This window comes from Pseudorca crassidens, chromosome 2 (assembly GCF_039906515.1).
Source record: "Pseudorca crassidens isolate mPseCra1 chromosome 2, mPseCra1.hap1, whole genome shotgun sequence".
Taxonomy (NCBI): Eukaryota; Metazoa; Chordata; class Mammalia; order Artiodactyla; family Delphinidae; genus Pseudorca; species Pseudorca crassidens.
The window spans coordinates 20645027-20670594 of record NC_090297.1 but is presented as its reverse complement, the minus strand read 5'-3'; the positions used below and the strand labels follow the sequence as shown (position 1 = coordinate 20670594).

Here is a 25568-nt window from a genome sequence, read left to right as displayed (position 1 = left end):
ATATCTGATCACCTTTCTATAAACCACTAAAGAGCAACAGATTATTCATTTATGTATCCTCCCGATGCCTCCCGGTATAGGCTGTGCACATAACTGGTGATCAATAATGTTTTTTGATTAAATAATAATACATGTGTAAAGTGCCTTAAAGGTATACAAAATTCTTTTGCAACTTTAAAACAATCCTCGTTAAAAAACTTAAGCAAAAAACTAAATTGAGGGCTTCCCTGGTGGCGCAGTGGTTGAGAGTCCGCCTGCCGATGCAGGGGACACGGGTTCGTGCCCCGGGCTGGGAAGATCCCACATGCCGCGGAGCGGCTGGGCCCGTGAGCCATGGCCGCTGAGCCTGCGCTCCGGAGCCTGTGCTCCGCAACGGGAGAGGCCACAACAGTGAGAAGCCCGCGTACCGCAAAAAAAAAAAAAAAAAAAAAAAAAAAAACTAAATTGAGCCGTTCAGTGGCTTGCCTAAAATCACATTGTAAAAACAAAATCTGAACAAGGTCTACTAATGCCAAGTCCAGTACTGGTACCAGCTTTACCACTTTCTAACAGGATGACCCTGGGTAGGTAATTTAACCTCAAAAATAATTTAACCTTGGGACTTCCTTGGCGGTCCAGCGGTTAAGACTCCATGCTTCCAATGCAGGGAGTGTGGGTTCAATCCCTGGTCTGGGAACTAAGATCCCATATGCCACATGGCTAATAATAACAATAATTTAACCTCATACTTATAAGTAAAATGAGTATAATCAAAGCATTCTCTCCATAAGTAAGTGAATAAAGGCAATAATACTTATAAAGCACTTAGTACAGTGGGTGACACCGATAAGCACTCGATAAACATGAACTATTGATTAAGGGATTTAAGTTCTTCAATATTTCATTTGATTTACGTTCTCTGACATTCCATGTGTTTCATGTGTGAAATAATGTCTCTTCGATGTAGTTTTGGTAACTAAACGAGCTAAAGCGTTTGAAGCCCCTGGTTAAGTGCTGAGTGTGCGGTAAATGTGAGGAAGGAACAGTGCCTTTTAACAAACACCAAACCAAAATCATCATTTTTTTTTCCTCCAAAAAATTAGATGCTGCGTGGGTGCCCAGGAAATGTTGTGTTTTTTAAAAAAATATTTTATTATTAATTTATTTGGCTGCGTTGGGTCTTCGCTGCTGCGCGCGGGATTTTCTCTAGTTGTGGTGAGCAGGGGCTACTCTTCATTGCGGTGCGCGGGCTTCTCATTGCGGTGGCTTCTCTTGTTGCGGAGCACAGGCTCTAGGCACGCGGGCTTCAGTAGTTGTGGAGCACAGGCTCAGTAGTTGTGGCACACGGGCTTAGTTGCTCCGTGGCATGTGGGATCTTCCCAGACTAGGGATCGAACCCGTGTCGCCTGCATTGGCAGGCGGATTCTTAACCACTGCGCCACCAGGGAAGTCCAGGAAATGTTTGTTGACTGATAAATGAGCAGATGCCAACATCACTGCAATGTACAGTGTAATAAATAAATTTCATCTTTCTAAAACATCTTGCCTTTTAGGCAATCAAAACACTTGCCCGTCCCTACTTAGGCTTCCTTGCTTTCTGTGTCGGGAATCAGTAAATCATTTTCTTTTTGCCATAGTGTCCCTGCAAGGCTCTGGGGATTAGTTAAGACTCCCCTTTGATATCCAGATGGCAGAAAGGTGGCTCTATAGGGCTATGGTCAAGGGTACAGCAGCTACTTTTTTTTTTTTTAACATCTTTATTGGAGTATAATTGCTTTACAATGTTGTGTTACTTTCTGCTGTATAACAAAGTGAACCAGCTATATTATGCATATATATATCCCCATATCCCCTCCCTCTTGTGTCTCCCTCCCACCCTCCTTATCCCACCCCTCTAGGTGGTCACAAAGCACTGAGTTGATCTCCCTGTGCTATGCAGCTTCTTCCCAGTAGCTATCTATTTTACATTTGGTAGTGTATATATGTCAATGTTACTCTCTCACTTTGTCCCAGCTTACCCTTCTCCCTCCCCGTGTCAAGTCCATTCTCTACATCTGCGTCTTTATTCCTGTCCTGCCCCTAGGTTCATAAGAACATTTTTTGTTAGATTCCACACATATGTGTTAGCATACGGTATTTGTTTTTCTCTTTCTGACTTACTTTGCTCTGTATTACCAACTCTAGGTCCATCCACCTCACTACAAGTAACTCAGTTTTGTTTCTTTTCATGGCTGAGTAATATTCCATTGTATGTATGTGCCACATCTTCTTTATCCATTCATCTGTCGATGGACACTTAGGTTGCTTCCATGTCCTGGCTATTGTAAATAGTGCTGCTATGAACATTGTGGTACATGACTCTTTTTGAATTACGGTTTTCTTAGTGTATATGCCCAGTAGTGGGATTGCTGGGTCATATGATAGTTGTATTTTTCGTTTTTTAAGGAACCTCCATACTGTTCTCCATAGTGGCTGTATCAATTTACATTCCCACCAACAGTGTAAGAGGGTTCCCTTTTCTCCACATCCTCTCCAGCATTTATTTATTTATTATTCTTTTTGTGGTATGCGGGCCTCTCACTGTTGTGGCCTCTCCCGTTGCGGAGCACAGGCTCTGGACACGCAGGCTCAGTGGCCATGGCTCACGGGCCTAGCCGCTCTGCCGTATGTGGGATCTTCCCGGACCGGGGCACGAACCAATGTCCCCTGCATCGACAGGTGAACTCTCAACCACTGCGCCACCAGGGAAGCCCTCCAGCATTTATTGTTTGTAGATTTTTTCATGATGGGCATTCTAACTGGTGTGAGGTGATACCTCATTGTAGTTTTGATTTGCATTTCCCTAATAATTAGTGATGTTGAGCATCTTTTCATGTGTTTGTTGGCCATCTGTATATCTTCTTTGGAGAAATGTCTATTTAGGTCTTCTTCCCATTTTTGGATTGGGTTGTTTGTTTTTTTGATATTGAGCTGCATGAGCTGCTTGTATATTTTTGAGATTAATCCTTTATCAGTTGCTTTGTTTGCAAATATTTTCTCCCATTCTGAGGGTTGTCTTTTCGTCTTTTTTATGGTTTCTTTTGCTGTGCAAAATCTTTTAAGTTTCATTAGGTCCCACTTGTTTACTTTTGTTTTTATTTCCCTTTCTCTAGGAGGTGGATCAAAAAGGATCTTGCTATGATTTATGTCATAGAGTGTGCTACCTATGTTTTCCTCTAAGAGTTTTATAGCGTCTGGCCTTACATTTAGGTCCTTAATCCATTTGGAGTTTATTTTTGTGTATGGTGTTAGGGAGTGTTCTAATTTCATTCCTTTTTTTTTTTTTTTTTTTTGCGGTACGCGGGCCTCTCACTGTTGTGGTCTCTCCCGTTGCGAAGCAGAGGCTCCAGACACACAGGCTCAGCGGCCATGGCTCACGGACCCGGCCGCTCCGCAGCATGTGGGATCTTCCTGGACTGGGGCACGAACCCGTGTCCCGTGCATCTGCAGGTGGACTCTCAACCACTGCGCCACCAGGGAAGCCCCTAATTTCATTCTTTTACATGTAGCTGTCCAGTTTTCCCAGCACCACTTATTGAAGAGGCTGTCTTTTCTCCACTGTATACTCTTGCCTCCTTTATCAAAGATAAGGTGACCATATGTGCATGGATTTATCTCTGGGCTTTCTATCCTGTTCCATTGATCTATATTTCTGTTTTTGTGCCAGTACCATACTGTCTTGATTACTGTAGCTTTGTAGTATAGTCTGAAGTCTGGGAGCCTGATTCCTCCAGCTCCGTTTTTCTTTCTCAAGATTGTTTTGGCTATTCAGAGTCTTTTGTGTTTCCATACAAATTGTGCAATTTTTTGTTCTAGTTCTGTGAAAAATGCCATTGGCAGTTTGATAGAGATTGCATTGAATCTGTAGATTGCTTTGGGTAGTATAGTCATTTTCACAATGTTGATTCTTCCAATCCAAGAACATGGTATATCTCTCCATCTGTTTGTATCATCTTTGATTTCTTTCATCAGTGTCTTATAGTTTTCAGCATACAGGTCTTTTGTCTCATTAGGTAGGTTTATTCCTAGGTATTTTATTCTTTTCGTTGTAGTGGTAAATGGGAGTGTTTCCTTAATTTCTCTTTCAGATTTTTCATCTTTAGTGTATAGGAATGCAGGAGATGTCTGTGCATTAATTTTGTATCCTGCTACCCTGCCAAATTTATTGATTAGCTCTAGTAGTTTTCTGGTAGCATCTTTAGGATTCTCTATGTATAGTATCATGTCATCTACAGACAATGACAGTTTTACTTCTTCTTTTCCAATTTGGATTCCTTTAATTTCTTTTTCTTCTTTGATTACTGTAGCTAAAACTTCCAAAACTCTGCTGAATAATAGTGGTGACAGTGGGCAACATTGTCTTGTTCCTGATCTTAAATGGTATCAGTTTTTCACCATTGAGAATGATGTTCAGCCAGCTACTTCTGAATCTCCCCATCTGTTTGATTCTCAGCACATGTGCTTAGGAAAGGACTGGGTTCTGAAAGCACACATGCATGCACATTTTTTAAAAAATTAATTAAATAATTTATTTATTTAATTTTGTCTGTGTTGGGTCTTTGTTGTTGTGCATGGGCTTTCTCTAGTTGTAGCGAGCGGGGGCTACTCTTCGTTGAGGTGCACAGGCTTCTCATTGTGGTGGCTTCCTTCTTTTGTTGTGGAGCATGGGCTCTAGGCACGCCAGCTTCAGCAGTTGTGGCATGTGGGCTCAGTAGTTATGACTCACTGGCTCTAGAGTGCAGGCTCAGTAGTTGTGGCGCATGGGCTTAGTTGCTCCGTGGCATGTGGGATCTTCCCAGACCAGGGCTCTAACCCTCGTCCCTTGCATTGGCAGGCGGATTGTTTTTATTTATTTATTTTGATGTGGACCATTATTTTAAAGTCTTTATTGAATTTGTTGCAATACTGCTTCTGGTTCATGTTTTTGTTTTTTGGCCACGAGGCATGTGGGATCCTAGCTCCCCCACCAGGGATTGAACCCGTACCTCCTGCATTGGAAGGTGAAGTCTTAACCACTGGACTGCCAGTGAAGTCCATGCACATACTTTTTCAATGTATGAGTTTGTGACTTTTTTTTTCTGAAATCATAGATTCATTTTAGGAAGTTTGTCAAGTATTTAAAAGCACAAAAAAGAATCATTGTTAATGTTTTGTTGTCTATCTTTTTTTTTCTATTCATATAACATTAAGAAAATAAATCTATCTTATACTGTACTTACACTTGCTTTTTTAAACACATTATGTCATGAATATTTCCCCATGTTCTTAATAATTTTCCCAAACAAGATTTTATTCATGTCATATATCACCATATAGCTGTACCACATATGCACTTGTTCTCTCATTGGTGTATATTTAAGTTTCACCAATTTCCCACCAATAAAACAACACTGAGAGTACATTTGTGCATAATTTTTATATTCATCCTCAATTCTCTCTTTGACATAAATTTAGTGGTGTCCCGGAGCCCATCTGTCCCAGCTCATGAGAGCCAATTGTGCCCATCTCTTCCCAACTGCATGTCTGTGTTAGTGCTTGAAACTGGCTATTATGGGAGTGTTTACATCACAAAATCAATAAAGGCTACAAATTGGGGACCCCTCTCCCTGCCCCTATGAGTTGTTAAACATTTTCCAGCATGCTACTGTATAAGTTCCTCAAAGTAGTATTTCGGAAGCAAGAAGTATGTGTATTTTACACACCTTTTAAACCTTTTGTTATTGCCACATTGCCCTCCAGAAAGATCAGGCGCCTCTACTAGCAACTCATGAGAAAGAGGCATGACAGAGTTGGTATTCTAGTCAGCTTCCATTGGAGGAGCCAGGATAAACCTTGCAGATTTTAAGAGTAGAAATCAATGAAATAGATGACAGAAAAACAATACAAAAAACTGATTAAGCTGAAAGCTAATTCTTTGAGAGTATCAATAGAATTGATAAACCCTAACCAGACAGATCAGGATAAAAAAGAGAAAAGACACAATTACTGATATCTGGAATGAGAGAGGAAACATTTTTATAGACACCACAGACATTAAAAGATAATAAGGGAGTATTCTGAATAACTTTACACCCGTAAATTAGAGGTCAACAATTTAGATGAAATGGACAAATTCCTTGAAAGACACAAACTACCAAAGTTCATTCAGGAAGAAATAGATAATCTGAATAGCCATCTATATCAGGAATGCAATGCTGGTTTAACATCTGAAATCAGTCTATGTAACTCACCACCTTAACAGACGAAAACAACAACAATGAAAACAAACAAACAAACAAAACATGATCATCTCAATAAGTACAGAAAAACATTTGACAAAAACGTAACATTCATTTATGATAAAAACTCTCAGCAAACTAGGAAGAGAAGGGAACTTCTTCATCCTGATAAAGGACATCTAGGAAAAACCCACAGATAACATCATACTTAATGGTAAAGGACTGAGTGCTTTCCTCCTAAGATTGAGAACAAGGCAAGGATGTTTTTAAATTTAATATTGTACTAGAGATTCTAGCCAATGCAATAAGCAAGAAACAATATTATTTTTTAAAATATCAAATTCTTAAGGATAAAGTCAGCAAAAGATATGGAAGACCTGGACACTGAAGTCTACAAAACATTGCTGAGGGAAATTAAAGAAAACCTAAAAAGGTGAAGATATACTACATTCTTGAATTGGAAGACTCAAAATTGTTAAAGTGTTAATTCTCCTCAAATTAAGCTATAGATCCAATGCAATCACAATAAAAACTTCCTAGACCTTTAAAATTCCCAGATTAACCATCATTTGGGTTTAAAATTATAGAGGCATGGGACTTCCCTGGTGGCGCAGTGCTTAAGAATCCGCCTGCCAATGCAGGGGACAGGGGTTGGAGCCCTGGTCCGGGAGGATCCCACATGCCGCCGAGCAGCTGGGCCCATGCACCATGACTGCTGAGCCCGAGTGCTGCAACTACTGAAGCCCACGAGCCTAGAGCCCATGCTCCACAACGGGAGAAGCCACTGCATTAAGAGGCTGGTGCACTGCAACCATGGGTGGCCCCAGCTCACCGCAACTAGAGAAAACCCGTGTGCAGCAACGAAAACCCAAGGCAGCCAAAAATAAAACAAAATTTTAAAAAAAAATAGAGAGAGGCAGTAAAGAAGCAAAGGTTAGGAGCAGGGAATGCCAAGTTAGATAGACCTGAATTTAATCCCAACTCTATCTCTTACTAGCTGTGTGTCCTTGAGTAAGTTATTGAGTAAGTAACTTCTCACTGCTTAGTTTTCCTCATCTTTTTTTTTTTTTAATATTTATTTATTAATTTGGCACGCCGGGTCTTAGCTGCAGTACGCGGGATCTAGTTCCCTGACCAGGGATCGAACCTGGGCCCCCTGCATTGGGAGTGCAGAGTCTTAACCACTGGACCACCCAGATTTCCTCATCTTTTAAGTAGAGATAATAATTTACCTCATGGAGGTAACACTGATGATTTAGCATAGTGCTTGGTGACAAAGGCTCAGTGGTTGTTAAGTATAATCATGGATTCAAATTACAGATTTCCCTTAAAAGAAAATCTTTGTGACCATTCGATAGGTAAAAATATGAAATAGGAAAAAAAGTGAAACTAAGTTGAAATTTGAGAAATAAATTGTATTTCATCAAAATGAAAAACTTCTTCAAATGAAATGGCAAGTCACAGATTGCAAGAAAGTATTCACAGTATATATATATGATCAAAGATCTTATATCCAGAATATGCAAAGAATTATTTACAATCTATAATATAAATAACCCAATTTTTTAAATGGGGCAAAAGTTTTGAACAGACAAAAGATATATAGGAATAACCAGTAAATACATGAAAAGATATTCAGCATCAATAGTCATTAGAGAAATGTAAATTAAAACCACAAAGGGAAACGAATTCACACCCACTAGAATGACTAAAGTTAAAAAGACTAATAATACCAAAGATTGGCAAGGGTATGAAGCAACTGGAACTTTCATACATTGCTAGTCAGGGTGTAAAATGTACTTTGGAAAACAGCTTAGTTATATAATTAAACATATACCTGGGGGGCTTCCCTGGTGGTGCAGTGGTTGAGAGTCCGCCTGCTGATGCAGGGGACACGGGTTCGTGCCCCAGTCCGGGAAGATCCCACATGCCGCGGAGCGGCTGGGCCCGTGAGCCATGGCCGCTGAGCCTGCGCATCCGGAGCTCCACAACAGGAGAGGCCACAACAGTGAGAAGCCCGTGTACAGCAAAAAACAAAAACACAAAAAAACCCCCCAAAAACCCATACACCTACCTGGGGATGCAGCAATGCCACTTCTATATGTTTACCTAAGAGAAATAAAAACATATGTCCCCACAAAGATCCTACATGAATATTCATATGAGCCAAAATGGGAAAAAATGTCCAACAGCAGATGAATGGATTAAACAAATTGTGGCACATTCACTCCACGGAATGTTACTCAGCAACAAAAGGGAATGAACTCCGGACACAGGCAACAACATCCACGAATCTTCACAGACATCATGTTGAACAAAGGAAGTCAGACACAGAAGAGCACACCCTGTATGATTCCATTTATACAAGTTCTAGAACAGGCAACACTAATTTATGGCGACAAAAAATCAGAAAGGTGCCTGCCTCTGACCTTGGGGGAGATTGAGAAGGGACACAGGGAAATTCTCTGGGTAATAAAAACATTCTGTGTCTTGAGAGTGGTATGGGTTTCACAGGCATACACATTTGTCAAAACATCCAATTGTACACTTAAAATCTATGCATTTTATTTTCTGTGAATTAAACCTCAAGATTGGGGCTTCCCTGGTGGCGCAGTGGTTGAGAGTCTGCCTGCCAATGCAGGGGACACGGGTTCGTGCCCCGGTCCGGGAAGATCCCACATGCCGCGGAGCAGCTGGGCCCGTGAGCCATGGCTGCTGGGCCTGCGCGTCCGGAGCTTGTGCTCCAAAACGGGAGAGGCCACAGCAGTGAGAGGCCCACGTACTGCAAAAAAACAAACAAACAAACAAAAAACACTTAAACCTCAACATTGATATAAATATACGTGTGGAATTGCTTCATGGTCTGTCAGCCTGTGTTGGAGTTTAGGAAGGGAACCCCCCTCCATGAATCAGCTCAGAATAGGGCTGGTCATAGTCAAGGATTTGCCACCTGCAGGCAGCTCATCAGCACCCCCAGGAGGTGTGCCTGCACCTCAGCTCCCTCATTGTGACCCCAGGGCCTTTCTTATGGAATGCTGATCCTGCTGGTCTTGGTTAGCCAGAGGGAACTTGGGCAAGCCACAGACCTGGGGCACCCCTCTACTGAGACAAAAGTGGCCAGCTTTGCAGTCAGAGATTTGGGGTTCCAATCCCAGCAGTAGGTTTCCTTCTAATCTCAGAAGTCTGTGACCTTGGCTAAATCACTTATCCGCTCTGAAGCCTAATGCTCCAGAAAGGCAAGTAGCATTCATCTTTGCATCTTCAGTGCCTGGAACATACATGTCTACTGAATGAACTACTGCCCAGTGCTGGGACAGGAAGGCTGTTCTACGTACTTGTAAAGTAAAAGTCTAATTATCTGCTACCCTGGACACAATGCTTCTTAACATTTTAGGGGATCACAAACCCTTCTGAGAATCTGATGAAAACCCCGAACCCTCTCCCTGCAGAAAACTACACGTGTATACCATTTTACATATCATTTCCACATTCCTGGGAAGCCCATGGACCTTGAGTTAAGATCCTTGGTTCTGGAGTGTCTCTTTCAGCTCTGAAGGTTCTATCAAGCATTTTTGCAACACAGCTACAGTTTGTTCTGCACTTAATCTCTGCCAGAGCCTCTACTCTTATAACCCTCTGAGGATGGTTTACAGATAAGGAAAATGAAATTCAGAGAGGCCAAGTAACTTGCCCAAGATCACACAGCTAGTCATGGCTGATGTTGAGATTTGACTTCATTCTCATGCCTTCTGATTCTAACCCTCTGCTCATTCCTCCAGGTGAGAATTTAGACCCATTCAGATGCTCTCTGAAGCTCAGGCCAAGGGTCTGGGAACTATAAAGCTCTGTAGTAACAGCAGGAATGACTGCCCCCATCCATTCCTCTGGTAAGAAGATTCTGCAATGGGTGAGTGACTCCAGGCCCATCCCAGGTGCAGGCCTCAGGCCCAGCTCAAACATGTGTCATCTGCCGCTTTATTTCTCAATTCAGCCCACAGCCCGGGGAGTGGGTATGGAGCGGAAGAAGGGAAGAGAGAGGAAATTACTTATAAAAAGAAGTTTCAGACTGAGTCATAAACATGAGTTATAACCCAGAGAGAGGCTCTGAGGTAGGAGAGGAAAAGAGAGAGATGGTCCTTACGAGAGGGCCCCTTCTCCTCATGGGACAAAGATGCTTAGATGAGTTGACCGGGATCTCTGCTCTGGAGAGAAAGAGATAAACTGAGAGGGTGGAGTCTGTGCTTGGGGAGGAGGGAGTGGGTAGTAGCCCACGCGTGTTAAGCATTTCCTATGTGTCAGGCCCTGTGCCGTGTGCTTCTGACACAGTGCCTAGTTTACCTTCACCAAAGAGTAGATACTACTATTAATCCCCATTTTATTTATTTATTTAACATCTTTAATGGAGTATAATTACTTTACAATGGTGTGTTAGTTTCTGCTTTATAACAAAGTGAATCAGCTATACATATACATATATCCGCATATCTCCTCCCTCCTGCGTCTCCCTCCCACCCTCCCTATCCCACCCCTCTAGGTGGTCACAAAGCACCGAGCTGATCTCCCTGTGCTATGCGGCTGCTTCCCACCAGCTATCTATTTTACATTTGGTAGTGTATATATGTCCGTGCCACTCTCTCACTTCGTCTCAGCTTACCCTTCCCCCTCCCCGTGTCCTCAAGTCCATTCTCTACATCTGCGTCTTTATTCCTGTCCTGCCCCAGGTTCTTCAGTTAATTCCCATTTTTAAGATAGGGAAATTGAGGCAGAAAGTTTAAGTGACTTGCCCAAGGTCACACAGACAAGGGGTCCAAATTGGATTCTAACCCAGAAATGCTTATACTTCAAGAAAAAAGTTAAACAGCAAAACCAGGACAGCCCTGACCCCACAGTCTGTGCCTAACCACAGCTCTAGACTTCTTCCTATGTCCTGGTTGCCATTTGCTTATAAGCAAATGGCTCTGTAGACATACCCTCTCCTTTGATGCTCACAGCAGCCCCATTTGACAGTTGGGGAAACCTCAGGGCAGTGAAATGACTCTCCCAAGTTCACACAGCAGGTCAGTGCTGGGGCTGGGGAGTGATTGCAGGTCCGTCTGACTGCAGGTCCAGCACTGTTCCCACCACCACTCCTGCCTTCACAGAGAGCTGGGCGGGAGCGAGTAGGTGGGGTCCACTGCACAGCCCGAGGGACGGGGATGGCCCACAAAGCCCGCCTGCTCACCTCCACGTCTTTCTCTCTTGACAGCACAGCCTTAAAGGCAACCCTTGGCCTGTGGCTGCAGCTGCCTTCACTGGGGGTGGGGGTGGGAGTGTCATTTAGATTTCCCTCCTGCTACTGCTGAGTCATTTCTCCCTCGAGTCCTTGGAGTTCGCGGGAACCCCCCCCCAAGAAATGGAAGCTACTCAGAAGACCTCAGTTCAAAGTGGAGGAACTTTCCAGCCGTACGGGGGACTGCCTTGTGATGTGGTGGGGTCTCTGTAGTGGTTGGCGGTATTTGAGCAGAAACCGGATAACCATCTATGGGAGATTCCTGTCATGGGCAGAGACTGGGTCTAGGCCTTTAGAACCCTTCTAACTGTGAGATTTTATGAGTCACTGTAAGGTGAAATTTAGCCCATGCAGCAAGGTGGCTTAGTATGAGCTTTGGGGCCAAATTAGACGTGGGCTCAAAACCTGGCTCAGCCACCTCGTGTGTTGCTGGAGACCCGTGGGCAAGCTTCCTCTCTTAGCTTCAGTTTCCTTGTTATAAGATGGAAATGATCATACCTACCTCATGAGATTGCTTTGAGTATTAGGGGTGATGTATATATTGTGCCCCGTAAAAAGTGGGAACTCAATCATGCCTACTATCATAGCCATTAAATGAATGGCCAAATCAAGTATTAAAGCCATGTGTTAACCAAAGTACCAAACGTTTGGATGCATAACATTTGGGGGAAACCAGATTTTTCTCTGACGGTGCCTGTCTCAGAAATAATCATCAAAAACACAAAATGTAAGTGGGTGAAAACAGGAAACAACTAGGGACTTCAATGCCTGTGCCAACAACTGAGAATTGGCGTCTCTGACTCCGACGGGGTGTGTAAAATCATCTAAAGAGTCCCCGACTGGGAACAGGAATATTCTCTAAGACCTTGACAAGTCCCATTAGTTCTCTGCATGTGCAGCCCATGTGATGGGGAACTCACTACCTTCTGAGACTGTCCATAGGAAACTCCTCAAATTCCCTAAGGTGTTTCCTGCTGTTTGCCAGCTGGTAAATGTAATTTTCTAACAACTACATCTTCTAATTGAGACCAGACCCCAATATTATAGGAACCTTTATGACCACATGGCTGGCTGAGGGGAAAAGTGATAACCAGACAGGTCTGTGGAACATGTAAGTAGATCTTGGGCATCTTGGAAGCAGAGAGGTGGGACAACACCCTGTTAAGAGTGAGTTTCAGGGACTTCCCTGGTAGTCTGTCCAGTGGTTAACACTCCGTGCTCCCAATGCAGGGGGCCCAGGTTTGATCCCTGGTCAGGGAACTATATCCTGCATGCATGCCGCAACTGAGTCTGCATGCCACAACTAAAGATCCCGCATTCTGCAACTAAGACCTGGCACAGCCAAAATAAATAGATTAAATAAACTTAAAAAAAAAAAAGGGTGAGTTTCAGAACCACACAAACCTCGATTTGAGTTCTGCTCTGCCACTTAGCTGTGTCCTTGGGCAAATCACTTAACCTCTTAGCCTCAACTTTCTCATGTGTGGAATGGAATTAATCATATCTCTGGGAATTCCTGGTGATCCAGTGGTTAGGACTCTGCTCTTCCACTGAAGGGGGCATGGGTTCGATCCCTGGTCGGGAAATTAAGATCCTGCAAGCCACGCGGTGAGCCAAAAAAAAAAAAAGCATATCTCCTTCACATGAGGATCAAATGAAATAAAGCCTGGAAAACACCTGGCATCCAGCATCTCCACATAGTATTTGTTTAATAGACTGGAACGGGGACTTCCTGGTGGCACAGTGGTTAAGAATCCGCCTGCCAATGCAGGGGACATGGGTTCGAGCCCTGGTCCGGGAAGATCCCACATGCCGCGGAGCAACTAAGCCCGTGTGCCACAATTACTGAGCCTGTGCTCTAGAGCCCGCGAGCCACAACTACTGAGCCCGTGTGCCAGAACTACTGAAGCCTGCACACCTAGAGCCCGTGCTCTGCAACAAGAGGAGCCACCGCAATGAGAAGCCTGTGCACCTCAATGAAGAGCCACCCCCGGTCCCCACAACTAGAAAAAGCCCAGGCGCAGCAATGAAGACCCAACGCAGCCAAAAATAAATTAATTAAAATATATATATATTAAAAAAAATAGACTGGAACGGATATTTCATGGGAAGGGGCATCCTACAGGGTGGGAGCTCAGGCATTCTTATTCAAGTGTTGAAGGGAAGAGTGACTCTGGAACTTGGGGACATCTGGACTGACAATTTGTTTCCCCAAGCCAGGTAATTTCTATTAGTGGGTTTTGCCCAAAGAGTCAGCACTCAGGAAAGTTCCTGGTTGAGATGTTGGTGGCTTGGAACTGTGTTTCTGGAGTCCACCGAGTTCCTGGGGGGCCGTCCCGACCTTATGAAAGTTAGAACAAGCTTAACTGTACAAGCCACACTTTTTACCTTCCAAAACATGTTCACACTCACTTGCTCATTTGATCTTCAGGTTATGCTGTGAGATGAGCACAGATTTTGATCCTCATTTAGCAAGTGAGAAAACTGAGGCTCAGAGAAGGGAAGTAATATTTGAGTTTTGGGGTTTAGCTGCTGAGAAAGCGGTTGTGGACTCCCACTCTACCCATCACCATTTCCTAGTTCTTGAATCTTCCCTCTGGTGCCTGGGGCAAGACACTGCTTGGTGTCTCAGAGCATCAGCTTCCTTTCCTCCTCCCTAGATGCCTTTCCAGGCTCCTGCAACTCTGTGGGTGAAGTTTCTATACTTCCTCCAGCACTACCAAGTCCACTGTTCCTGCATTCTCTCTTGCTCACCCTTTCAACAAACACTAGCTGAGGACCAATATACTGTGTGCCAGGCCTGGTGCTAGGTGCTTGGGATAGAAATGAACAAAACACAGCCCATACCTTCGAGTTCACAGACTGGGTAGGGAGAAAACACATCATCAGCTAACTCCAAAGCTGTGTGATATACAAAGAGATGGAGTGAGAGCGTCTGGGGATCCCAAAGGACGACTGCCAAACCCTGTCTGGGATGTCCTTTTTGGCTTCCTGGAGGTGTCATTTGAATTTTCCTAAAGGATGAGTAGAAGTTAGCCAGGCAGAATCCAGTGGAGGCAGGAACATGTTCAGGTCTTGTGAGCAGTATGGGGATAAGTTATGAGAGCTGATGCTGGGGCTCAGCGGGGACCAGATCAGACAGGACACTGGCTGTCAGGCTAGGATGTCTGGGCTCTCTCTGTGGGCAGAGAGGAGCCACTCCAGGATAGATGCTGGGTCAGATTTGTGATTATAATGGAGTATGCTGCGGACACAAAAGACTGAATGGGGGACTTCCCTGGTGGCGCAGTGGTTAAGAATCCACCTGCCAATGCAGGGGACATGGGTTCAATCCCTGGTCCAGGAAGATCCCACATGCCGCGGAGCAACTAAGCCCATGCGCCACAACTACTGAGCCTGCGCGCACAACTACTGAAGCCTGCGCACCTAGAGCCCGTACTCTGCAACAAGAGAAGCCACTGCAATGAGAAGCCCGCGCACCGCAACGAAGAGTAGCCCCCGCTCACCGCAACTAGAGAAAGCCTGCGCGCAGCAACAAAGACCCAACGCAGCCGAAACTAAATAATTAAAAAAAAAAAAAAAAGACTGAAGGGAATTAGTAGCCTGTGGCAAAGAAAAAATGTGGTAAACAGGGAGAATGGAGAGGATGGGATGGATCCCACAAATATTTAGGGAACGATATTGATGGGACCAGGAGGAAGACTGGATGTAGGAAGTGGGGGAAGGGGTCAGGGATGGTGCTCAGGATTCCAGCTGTGATGATGGGGTCCAGGGTGGACAACCTAGGGTGGTGGGTGGGACAGAAAATGTTGGTTTCACTGCACAGAGAAGCGGAACACACCCAGGTCAGGGACTCAGTACTATGTGTGTCAGTGGTGTTCACCAGAGCTCCAGTGCAGCCTTCCCTGCTCCTGTGGGGAGGCTGCTAGCTCAGAACCTGCAAGCCGAGGCCAGCTCAGAAGCTGAGCTGCTAGTGTCACAATCTCCTTCCATCATAAGAAGACTTACCTCTTGGGCCCTTACTTTCTAATCTATAAAGTGAGGAGGTTGAGAAATACCAGAAGCAAAAGACCCTGGTTCATAAAGCTTTGAATCTTGCCGGACTGGCAGGTCCCCACTCACTGACTGTTATCTCACAGTTTCTTTTGCTGGTTCTCCCCACTCCAGGTCACCTCTAAATGCTAGCATGTGCTAGGGCTCAATCAGTCTCCTCCTCTGCTCAGTCCCTACAATAGCACTTCTCAACTCTAACGTGCACACAAATCACATGCAGATCTCATTGAAATTAGACTCTGACTGAGCAGGTCTGGGGATGGGACCGAGATTCTGCACTTCTAACAAGCTCCCAGGTGATGCAGATGCTGCCGGTCCATGGACCACACTATGAAAGTCCAGCTTCCTGGCTCTACAAACTTTCTCCAAACTAATGACTCCCAAATTTATACTTCCAATCCAGACCTCTCTCCAGAACTCCGACTTCTAATTACAACTCTTGGTTGACACCTCCATTTGGATATCTTAAGGCATCTCCCAGAGTTCTCAAACCTGCTTCCCCCCAACTTCTCCTTCAGTACTCAACTGCTCGAGTCAAAAACCTACAAGATATCTGTGCGTCTCCTTTTTCTCTTAGCCTCTACATCCAAACTGACAGCAAGCAAGTGCGGTCTACTTTACCTCCGAAGCATATCCGGACCCTGTCTTCTCCCTCCCCATCTCCACTCCCACCACCCTAGTCCAGGCGACCTCCTCTCTCGTGTGAGCTACTGCAGAAGCCACCGACCTGGCCGCCCTGCTTCTTGCCTGCCCTCTCCCCGCATCATTTCTCTACATGTTAGAGTCGTCTTTTTAAAATATAAATCAAATCATGTCACTCTCCTGCTTAATTAAATTCTTTTAGGAGCTAGCATCTCATCTAGAATTAAATCCTAACTCCCTACTCTGGCCTACATAGCCCAGCATGCCTGGCCCTGGCCCTGACACCACAGCCCTGTCAGCTTCTCTCCAGTCCCTGAGCATGGCCAGCCTGTTTCCTCCTTGGAGCCTTTGTCCTGACTCTGCCCTCTGCTTCCTGGTCCTGGCTGGGCCCTTCTCATCATTCAGATCTCAGCTTGTGGGTCACCTCCCCTGAGAGGCCTTCCCTGATCACCTCATCTCTCATCCCAATTTAACTCCGCATGTCTCATCAGTAGCTGACCTTTGTTTACTTGTCTGCTTCCCCACTGGAAGTAAGACCCAGGAAAACAATGACCTTGTTTTCCACTTGGTTCACCAGCATCTGGAACAGGGCCAGCATAGGTACTCAGAAAAAAATTGTGTTAGGAAATGTCATTCCCCCTCTGGGCCTCAGTTTCCCCATCTATTAAACAGGGATAATAATATAATAGCATCTTCCTCACAGGGTTGTTAAGATTAAGTGAGAAATACGTGTAAGGCCCTGGCACTTGGTCACTAGTGGCTAGTAATCCCATTACTACGATCAATACCATATTGGAATCCCTGACAGGAATGTGTGGGCAGAGCCAGCGGGACTCCCACATGCTCCCCAACTGAGCTCCAAGCAGCTGGGCCAACTGGCCCTGGCCCACTACTTGTCACTGCCAAAGTCCTCAACACCCAATAGCAGAGGGAGGGCAAATCCAGGGATGACAAGCGGAGACAAGCGAGCTTCAACTCAACTGTAAGTTTATTAGAAAGGCCGTGGACAGATGAACCCTGAGTTACCAGCTGAGGAAGGAATGAAAAAAGCCCCTGCCCCTCTTGGCCTGCCCCACAGGCCTCCTGTGGACTCTGTCCTGTGGCAGACTCCAACAGAAGTCAGCCAAAAAGTGCTTTCCAGATGCTCCTTCAGGGGCTGCCCGACCTGACTGCAGAGGACCCAGTGGTACGGCCAATGTGGATGCTGGTGCCTGGAGCTGGGAGCCGCGGGGCCTTGGTCCTCTCCTCTAGCAGAAAGTGGTTCCAGAAGCCCCAGCAGAACAGAAGAGAAAAGGAGCCGATGGGGATAGAGCAAGTTCTGCCGAAGAGCCAAGGGCTCTGGAAGGCGGCGCTGGGCCGCCTTGGAGGTGGGTGCAGATGGCTACACATGGCCAGTTGTAGGGGTCCCCCCAGGGGGACCCCAAAGCTGCTCTAAGGAGTCTCAGCTACAGACAGCCCTAGTGCGACTCAGTGCCCCTCCTGGGGCTGCACTGGCTACTTCTGCTCCCAGAAAGGCAAATGGATCTTGTAAAAACCCATGGTGGTTGGTGCCATTTCTGTCTTAAAAGAAGACAAGAGTTTGTACAGTGAATCGATTTCAACCAGCAGAGCCTGAACCGAGAAGAGTGCGTCCTGGGGGAGGAGAAGGCACTTCTTACGTCCTCCCCGGGGTGATCTGGGCCCCCTCGGGGCTCCGCTCCCTCTGGCCCTGTGACTCGGGCCCGCTCCCTCTGGGAAGTACGCTGCCTCCGTCGAGCTAGCACTGCCCTGCGGCCCGGACGCTCTGGCCCCTCACAGGGTGGTCGATGGCAGCTTCCTCACCCGCCGCTGGGCCAGGATGGACGACTCGATGGGCTTCAGCTGAGGGGTGGGCTTGGAGCTGTTGAGCGCAGAGTATGTCGCTGCCATGGCTCCCTGGGGGAGGAGGTGGGAGTCAGTTCCCGGGTGGGAGGCGCATGTGCTCCAGGGCCAGGCCAGCCCCTCCCAGTGTTCCACAGCCCCCACAGGCCCCTGTTAATCCCGCCTTGGTGGTTCTTCATGGTCATCAGTCCTGCCTCATCCCTCAGACTGGAGGCTTCAGAGCTCAGGGGCTGGGCCCCCTAGAGGACCAGGGGGGCCACGAGTGCACTGTAGACACCCCTGCATGTCAGACTGGGGCTCCCTGGGAAGAGACACACATGGCATCTCCTGGCTCTGCCACCCCAAGTCCCTGCCCATGGAACCTTGACCTGGCAGCCTGGGTGTCTGTACCTTCACAGTCTGCAGGTCCTGGTGGGATAGCTGGCTCTGGGGGAGCTTGTCTTTCTGGGTGATCCACGGGTGCTGCAGGACCTGCTTAGCTGTGAGGCGCTGGTGCGGGTCCACATGCAGCATCTTGGATACCAGGTCCTGGGGGAACAGCAGGAAGGGGTTGGTGGGAAGGGCTAGCAGGGGCGCACACAGCTGTGTCTGTAAGGCAGCCATCTCCTGCCATCTCCCGCCTGGACCCTTGCAGTGGCCCCTTCGATCCACTCTCCACACCACGGCCTCCCCGAGCACATGCCCTTCTTCAGGACTTCTTCCTGGAAGGCCGTTTCCTTTCTCTTTCACCTTCTAGGAGCCATGCAGGAAGGTGGGAAGAACCTAAGGCTGGGGTTGGGCAGCTTCAAAACCTGACTCCCCTGCTCATCAACTGCATCTCCTGGGCAAGTTACTTTAACTCTCTGAGCCCCAGTTTCGCCTCTGAGAAACGGGATAACAAAAATACCTGACTCATAAGGTTAATGCAAGGTGGCACTGTTCATTAAGGGCTCAACCTCTGTCTGACACAGAGGTTCCCATGACTGGAACCCATTGCTAACAGTGAAAGCTCAAACGTCCCCTCCTCTGAGAAGGTCTCTCTGCCCGGTAGCCTGGGGCTCTCCTCGTGTCTCCACTGCCTGTACCCCTGACCAGGAGGACCTGCCTCTCCGCACCTGGCATCTCTGTTCCTTGTGCGCAAGCCTGTCCTCACCTCACACTAAGTTTTCCCACGGCAGGGGCTGTGATGATGCAGCCCTCTGTTCCCCTACAGGGCCCAGAACACGGGAAGGGCCAGTAAATGATCACCAAGTTGTTTTCAAACAAGGTGTGGGGGGCAGTCTGCCTGGGAATCTTTCACTTGGAGAAATAGGGCAACAGAGATTTGTGGGACATTCCACTTGGAGAAATGAGGCTGCAGGTCACCTGTTCGTGAAATGCTGAAAAGCCCTGGGATGGGACCCTGCCTCCCCGCCCCCCCCCACAAATGAGCAGGGTCCAGGCTTTACAGCCTCACCTTGGCTGTGTCTGAAACCGTGTTCCAATTTCCCCCGCTGAGGGTGAACTTCCCACTGCCGATCCGGGTCAGGATTTCCTCTGGTGTGTCACTGGGTCCATTGGCAAATGGAGTGTATCTGGGGAAAAGTCCACCCAGTCTGGGTATAGCCTCTGGCCTCCATCCTGGGGCCAGGGGTGGGGAGGGGCGGGGGGCTGTGTCTCCCCCTTCAGATGGGGTGCTCCCAAGTGTGGGACTTCCTCCTGCAGGTGGAGCTCCCAAAGGCAGGGCCATGTCCCTGTCTTCAGCCTTCCTGAGGCAGGGCTGAGTCTCTCCCATCAGACAAGCACCACCCCAGCTACACTAGGGCTGGAGGAAGGGGCGGGGGGCTGAGGGGGGCAGGCCAGTGGGGTACTCACCCCGCCAGCATGGTGTACAGCAGAATGCCCAGGCTCCAGATGTCGCAGCCCTCGTCATAGCCCTGGCGCTTCAGTACCTGGCAGGAAGGGAGGCAGGGGAGGGTCTGTCTGAGGGGCAATGACAAGTAGCCCCATATGCTTGCCTGCTCCTCCCCAAAGGGTAGGACAAGGGTCCCAGGCCTGGGCTGATCCTCCCTTGGTCCCCGGGCCAAGGCCGCAGAGACGGGCTCTGGACAGCGTGGGGCCTCTGGAAGGGACACGAGGCTCCCCGTGCTAGGTCCCCTCACTCTTGCAGCTGAGGAGGCCAGGCCACTCACCTCCGGCGCCACGAAGTTGGCGGTGTAGCAAGGTGTCATGAGAAGCCCGTTCTCAGCCCGCAGCTGCTTGGCAAAGCCAAAGTCGCAGATGCGCAGGCACTCAGGGTTCCCAGACTCGTCCACATACAGGATGTTGCTGGGCTTGAGGTCCCTGTGCACAACCTGGGGGAAGAGGGCCCGGGTCAGTTCTCCATGTGGGCAGGCTGCCGGTGGCCCAGGTCCACTGCCAGGGATGGGAGAGTTAGAAGACGGGCCCAGAGAGGGGGCAGAAGGACCCAGAATCTGAGAGGGGAAGGGGCTACAAAGGGGCCTTAGTGCTGCTGGTATTGCCGACTTGAAACTTCTAGGTCAATGTCTGTGAGGCAGCTCTAACTTGTCCACACAGAACTCCTCAAATCCGCCATCACACAATCTTACCTAATGGCAACTCCATCCTTCCCATTGCTTGGATTGAAATCTTAAGAGTCATTCTCAATTCCTCTTTTTTTCTCGTATTCCTCAATCAATCCATTAGCAAACTCTGCTGGCTCTACCATTAAAACACACCCAGAGCCCAAGCACTTCTCAGCCCCTCTCCTGGCAGCACGCTGATCCCAGCCACTATCATCCCTCCCCCGGGGTTACTGCAGCAACCTCCTAACTGGTCTTCCTGCTTCTGACCTCACCCCCTACAGCCTGTTCTAAACAGAGCAGCCAGAGCGATCCTATTAAATGTAAGCCAGATCGTGTCCTCTCCAAGGGTTCTGCTCTCAAGAGGAAATGTCTTTACGATGGCCTGATGGCCCCACCTCATCTCTCCCCTGCCCCCTACCCACGTCGCTTGCGCTCTCTGGTCCTCTAGCACTCTCCTCCTTGCTCAGTTGGCTTTGGCCACACCAGCCTCTTTGCTCTTCCTTCAACATGCCAAGCACACTCCTGCCTCAGAGCCTTCGCACTTGCTGTTCCCTCTTTCTGGAATACTCTTCCCTTAAGCATCGGCCTGGCTCATTCTCATTTCTTTCAGGTTTCAGCTCAAATGTCACCTTATCAGTGAGGCCTTCCCTAGACCATTCCATATAAAATAGCAATCACGGACCTGTACTCCTTAGTCTCCTCACCCTGCTTTATCTTTATCCACAGCATTTACCACCATTGGATATTTACTTAATTGTCTTCTGAACCCACCCACTGGAATGTAAGCTCCACGGGTGTTTCGCTCATGCTGCTGCATCCCAGCATTTAGAATAGTTCCCAGCACAAGGTAGGTGTTCAATAAATAACTGCCGAATGAATGGATGAATGACACTTAACTAGTGAGGCCTTAAGCAAATGACTTTCCTCTGGCCCCATTTGCTCATCTGTAACCTGAGGGGGCTGAACCACTCCACTTACTTTTCAACCACCCCCTCTCCCTTGGCATGGTTCTATTCATAGTCATTCCTCTAACTATTACCTAATTATCGACAACTCTCAGATCTCTAACACTAACCCAGAGCTTTCCTGAGTCCAGGCTCATACAGCTGCTTACCAGACGGCAACCACTGAATGTCCCATAGGCCCTCAAACCCAACACATCCCAGACTAAACTCATTCTCACCCTCCTTCTCCTCCTCCCATGAGCTCATGGTACGCCTTGAGCACCGTCAAAGACCTTCAATGGCTCCCTACTACTTGCAAGATAAAGCCTGAAGTCCCCATCCTGGTGTGGAAGGTTCAGCTGTCCGTTCCAGCCTTTGTCCACCACATCCCTCAAGCGCCCTGAGCTCAGGCCAGTGGGGGTTCCTTCAGCCATAAATAGCCGTATCTCTCTGTGGAACACCGGCTCACCCCCAGCACCGAGCACAGGGACTCGCACAGAGCAAGTGCTACGTGAACGCTGTGCAATGAATGAATGACTCACCCCTCTGAAACACACAGAGACCTTGCAGGTTAAATCAGCTGAGTCTCGCAGGTTAGTTGGCTTCACGAGATGGTCCTTGCATATTCCCCGTAGAGCCAGGCCAACAGGCTCAAGGGGCAGCCGCTGCGCACTCCAGCTGACAGGCACCATACAGCAACTCGGGCCCCGGTTTCAAAAGCGGCCAAATTACCAAACCAAACCAAATCCCAAACAAGAAAACACCCGCCCTGTGGAGGCCAAATGCAGCCACTGAGTCAACAGGCTGTGGCTCGGGCGGAGTTGTGATTTCAGTCAGGAGGCAGATGGGCCAGAGTGTGAATCCTGGCTTTACCAGCAGTAGCTGTGTGGTCTTGATGTGTCACTTAACCTCTTTAGTCCTTGGTTTTCTCACCTGTAAAATGGGGCTGATGAGAGTGCTCGGCCCCCAGGGTTACGGGAAGGAGCATATGAGTTATGTACCAGGAATACTTAGCACAGGGCTTGGAAAGTGGCAGCTGCTGCCATAGTAACGCCAGCACTCCCTGGGGCTGAGCCCCACCATCATGCTGGACATTAAGATACAGTGAGTGCTTGTTAAGAAGCCCTTAAGAATTAGAAGACAAGAAGGGGAGGAAAATGAAGGGACAGATGCTGTCCAAAGCAGCATCCGATCACACACAAGTTAGGGGCACAGACTCTGGGGACAGCTTAGCGATGAGGCCTTTACTTAAGCTCCCAGAGCCTCAGCTCCCTCACTTATAAAATGGGCAGAATAATACTAATACTTTCTTCATAGGTTCGTTGGAACAGTTAAATGAGTTGATGTGCAAAGTGCTTAGAACCTGTCTGGCCTGTGGAAAGTGCTATGTGAAGCGGCGGCACCTCTGTCATCACCAGCACCGTCGGAGGATGTGCGTTAGGGCGCCTGTGACCAGCCACACACACACAAAAGGGTGAAGTTCTTCTACATGAATCATCTGGCTAAACAGAGAAGCCAAAGTGTGAAGCCCTGCTGAGTTCTCAGACAAGCTGTCCCCGGCATGCTGGGGCCCTTACAGAAACAATATGAGGGAAGCAAGAGACCTGAAAGGGCCCACGTATTAAACAAAGGACTCTTGCAAAATAGATGAAAAAGGCAGACAACCCAATTTCTTCAAACGGACAAAAGACTTGAACAGACATTCCATAAAAGAGGCTGTCCAAATGGCAATAACCCCACGAAGAGGTGCTCAACTTCCTCAGTCGTCAGGAAAATGCAAGTTAAAACCACTATGAGATACCATTCCTCATCTCCTAGGATGGCTGTGATTAAAAAGATGGAAAATACCAAGTGTTGGAGAGTACCAGAACTCTCACACACTTCTGGGAGGAGTGTAAGTAGGTAAAACAACTTTGAAAAACTGGCAACATCTACTAATGATGAATATACACTGCACTATGACCCAGCAATTCCACAGTTAGGTTTACACCCAGCGTTAAAATGGGCAAGTGTTCACGAAAGACAAGGGTAAGAATGTCACGGCAGCATTATTTGTCACAGTCAAAAAACTGGTAACAACTCCATGTCCATTAACGGTAGAAAGAACAGTTAAATTGTGGTCTATTCATACAGTAGAAACCACACGGCAACGAGAAGGAGTGAACTGCAGTCACACAACATCGCAGACGAATCTGAGAGTGCTGAGTGACAGAAGTGAGATATGAAAGAGTACGTTTATATAAAATTAGAAGTTCACAGGCTTCCCTGGTGGCGCAGTGGTTGAGGGTCCGCCTGCCGATGCAGGGGACACGGGTTCGTGCCCCGGTCCGGGAGGATCCCACGTGCCACGGAGCGGCTGAGCCTGCGCGTCCCGAGCCTGCGCTCCACAACGGGAGAGGCCATGACAGTGAGAGGCCCGCGTACCACACACACACACACACAAAAATTAGAAGTTCACTTAGAATGGTTATCCTTGGGGAGGGTGCAGGGACTGGAAGGGGCTCGAGGGGGTTGGGGGGGAACTGGAAATCCTTCAGTTCTTGATCTGGGGGCTCAGTTACATGGGTGTATTCACTTTTTGAAGATTTATTGAATTATACATGATGATTTGTTTATGTGATATTTCAATAGGAAGGTAACGTTAAAACAAACAGGAGGTCCCAGTGGACCCTGCTCCTGGTCAGCCCCTTCCCATTCCTCGGCTGTTATGAGATTCCCAGCTTCTAGACCACAGATGCTGCCAAAGTATAATCAGCCCCGAGAATCTCCCTCCAAATACCTCCAGGAGAGCTTCCCATTTCCTCATCATCTACCCCTGGTATTTGGAAAGGGCCAGAAACTTTAGAAGCCCATAGATTCCAAAATCCCAAAGATTTTCTCTGGGCAAGAAACAACATTCTCCCATGACACCCCACCGAGCAGCTGTCTGTCCTGGAGCTCACTGCCCCTCATGGGGGGCTCACTCCTTTTGGAGGCAGCTCCCACTCTACAAAGCCCTTCCCTGCTCTGAGTTCAGGGGGCCCACTGGAAACGCACTGCTTCAGCTCTGTCTTCTAAACCTTCTGTGGGTAACATGAGCTAGTACTCACGTGAGAACAAAACAGGAAAAGGAAGCACATTTACTGTCTGACCTGACATGTTTCCATATCAGTCTGTTTGCACTGGCCTTTTCAAAAAACTAAACCACTTCAAACGTGACCATTAACAGTACATGTGGTAAGCAAACTGAAGCTCTGGTTAGGAGGTAAAGATCTTTTTCACAAAACTTTTACTTTATTTTTACAAACCCTAATGAAAGGATTGATTCAGGCCAAGGTCCTGAAAGGGTGAAACCATTGCATGAAGGGTTGGTGAGGACCTTTATGATACACCTCAGGCCCACCCACTGCCCGCCACCCACTCACGCATCCCCAGACTGTGACCACCGACACGACTGATGACTAACGGGGGCAACAAGATGTTGGCTCAGGGACGTGATGCTTTGTGAAGTACACTGTGCCTCCCATGGAGTGTTTATTGACTCCTTGATCCCAAAAAGAAGTTGAAGCTAAACCTAATTAACACTTTGGAGCACCTTGCAGTTTACAGGAAATATAGGCAATAGAGAAACAATTAAAATGATGCCATGAGGAAGCAAACAGACACATTCAGAATGTGGGATAGGGAATTCCCTGGCGGTCCAGTAATTAGGACTCCACGCTCTCACTGTCAAGGGCCCAGTTTCGATCCCTTGTCGGGGAACTGAGATCCCGCATGCCATGCGGCACAGCCAAAAAAAAAATCAAAAAAGATTTGGTGAATCTTGGGACTTCCCTTGCAGTCCAGTGGTTAAGACTCCGCGCTTCCACTGCAGGGGGCGCAGGTTCAATCCCTGGTCAGGGAACTAAGATCCCCCATGCCGTGTGGCTCGGCCAAAAAAAAAACCCAAAAAAGATTTGGTGAATCTTAAAGGGAAACGTTTTTCCTTGTACTATTCTCTTCTTTTTTAAAAAACTTTTTATTTCATATTGGCGTATAGTTG

At 47.5% G+C, this 25568-nt stretch overlaps 1 protein-coding gene across 3 annotated transcripts in view; it reads right to left on the bottom strand.

Moving 5' to 3' along the window:
* Window positions 1–17170: 17170 nt before the first annotated feature.
* RPS6KA1 (ribosomal protein S6 kinase A1) overlaps window positions 17171–25568 on the bottom strand; it is a 36115-nt gene continuing 27717 nt past the window's right edge. For all 3 annotated transcript variants that reach the window (XM_067724953.1, XM_067724958.1, XM_067724954.1), the window contains 5 exons: window positions 20211–20372; window positions 19894–19970; window positions 19496–19613; window positions 18451–18588; window positions 17171–18114 (listed from right to left, as the gene is read on the bottom strand). In XM_067724953.1, the coding sequence (XP_067581054.1) occupies window positions 17992–18114; window positions 18451–18588; window positions 19496–19613; window positions 19894–19970; window positions 20211–20372 (618 nt within the window). In that variant the 3' untranslated portion in view covers window positions 17171–17991. The remainder of the gene's footprint in view (window positions 18115–18450; window positions 18589–19495; window positions 19614–19893; window positions 19971–20210; window positions 20373–25568) is intronic.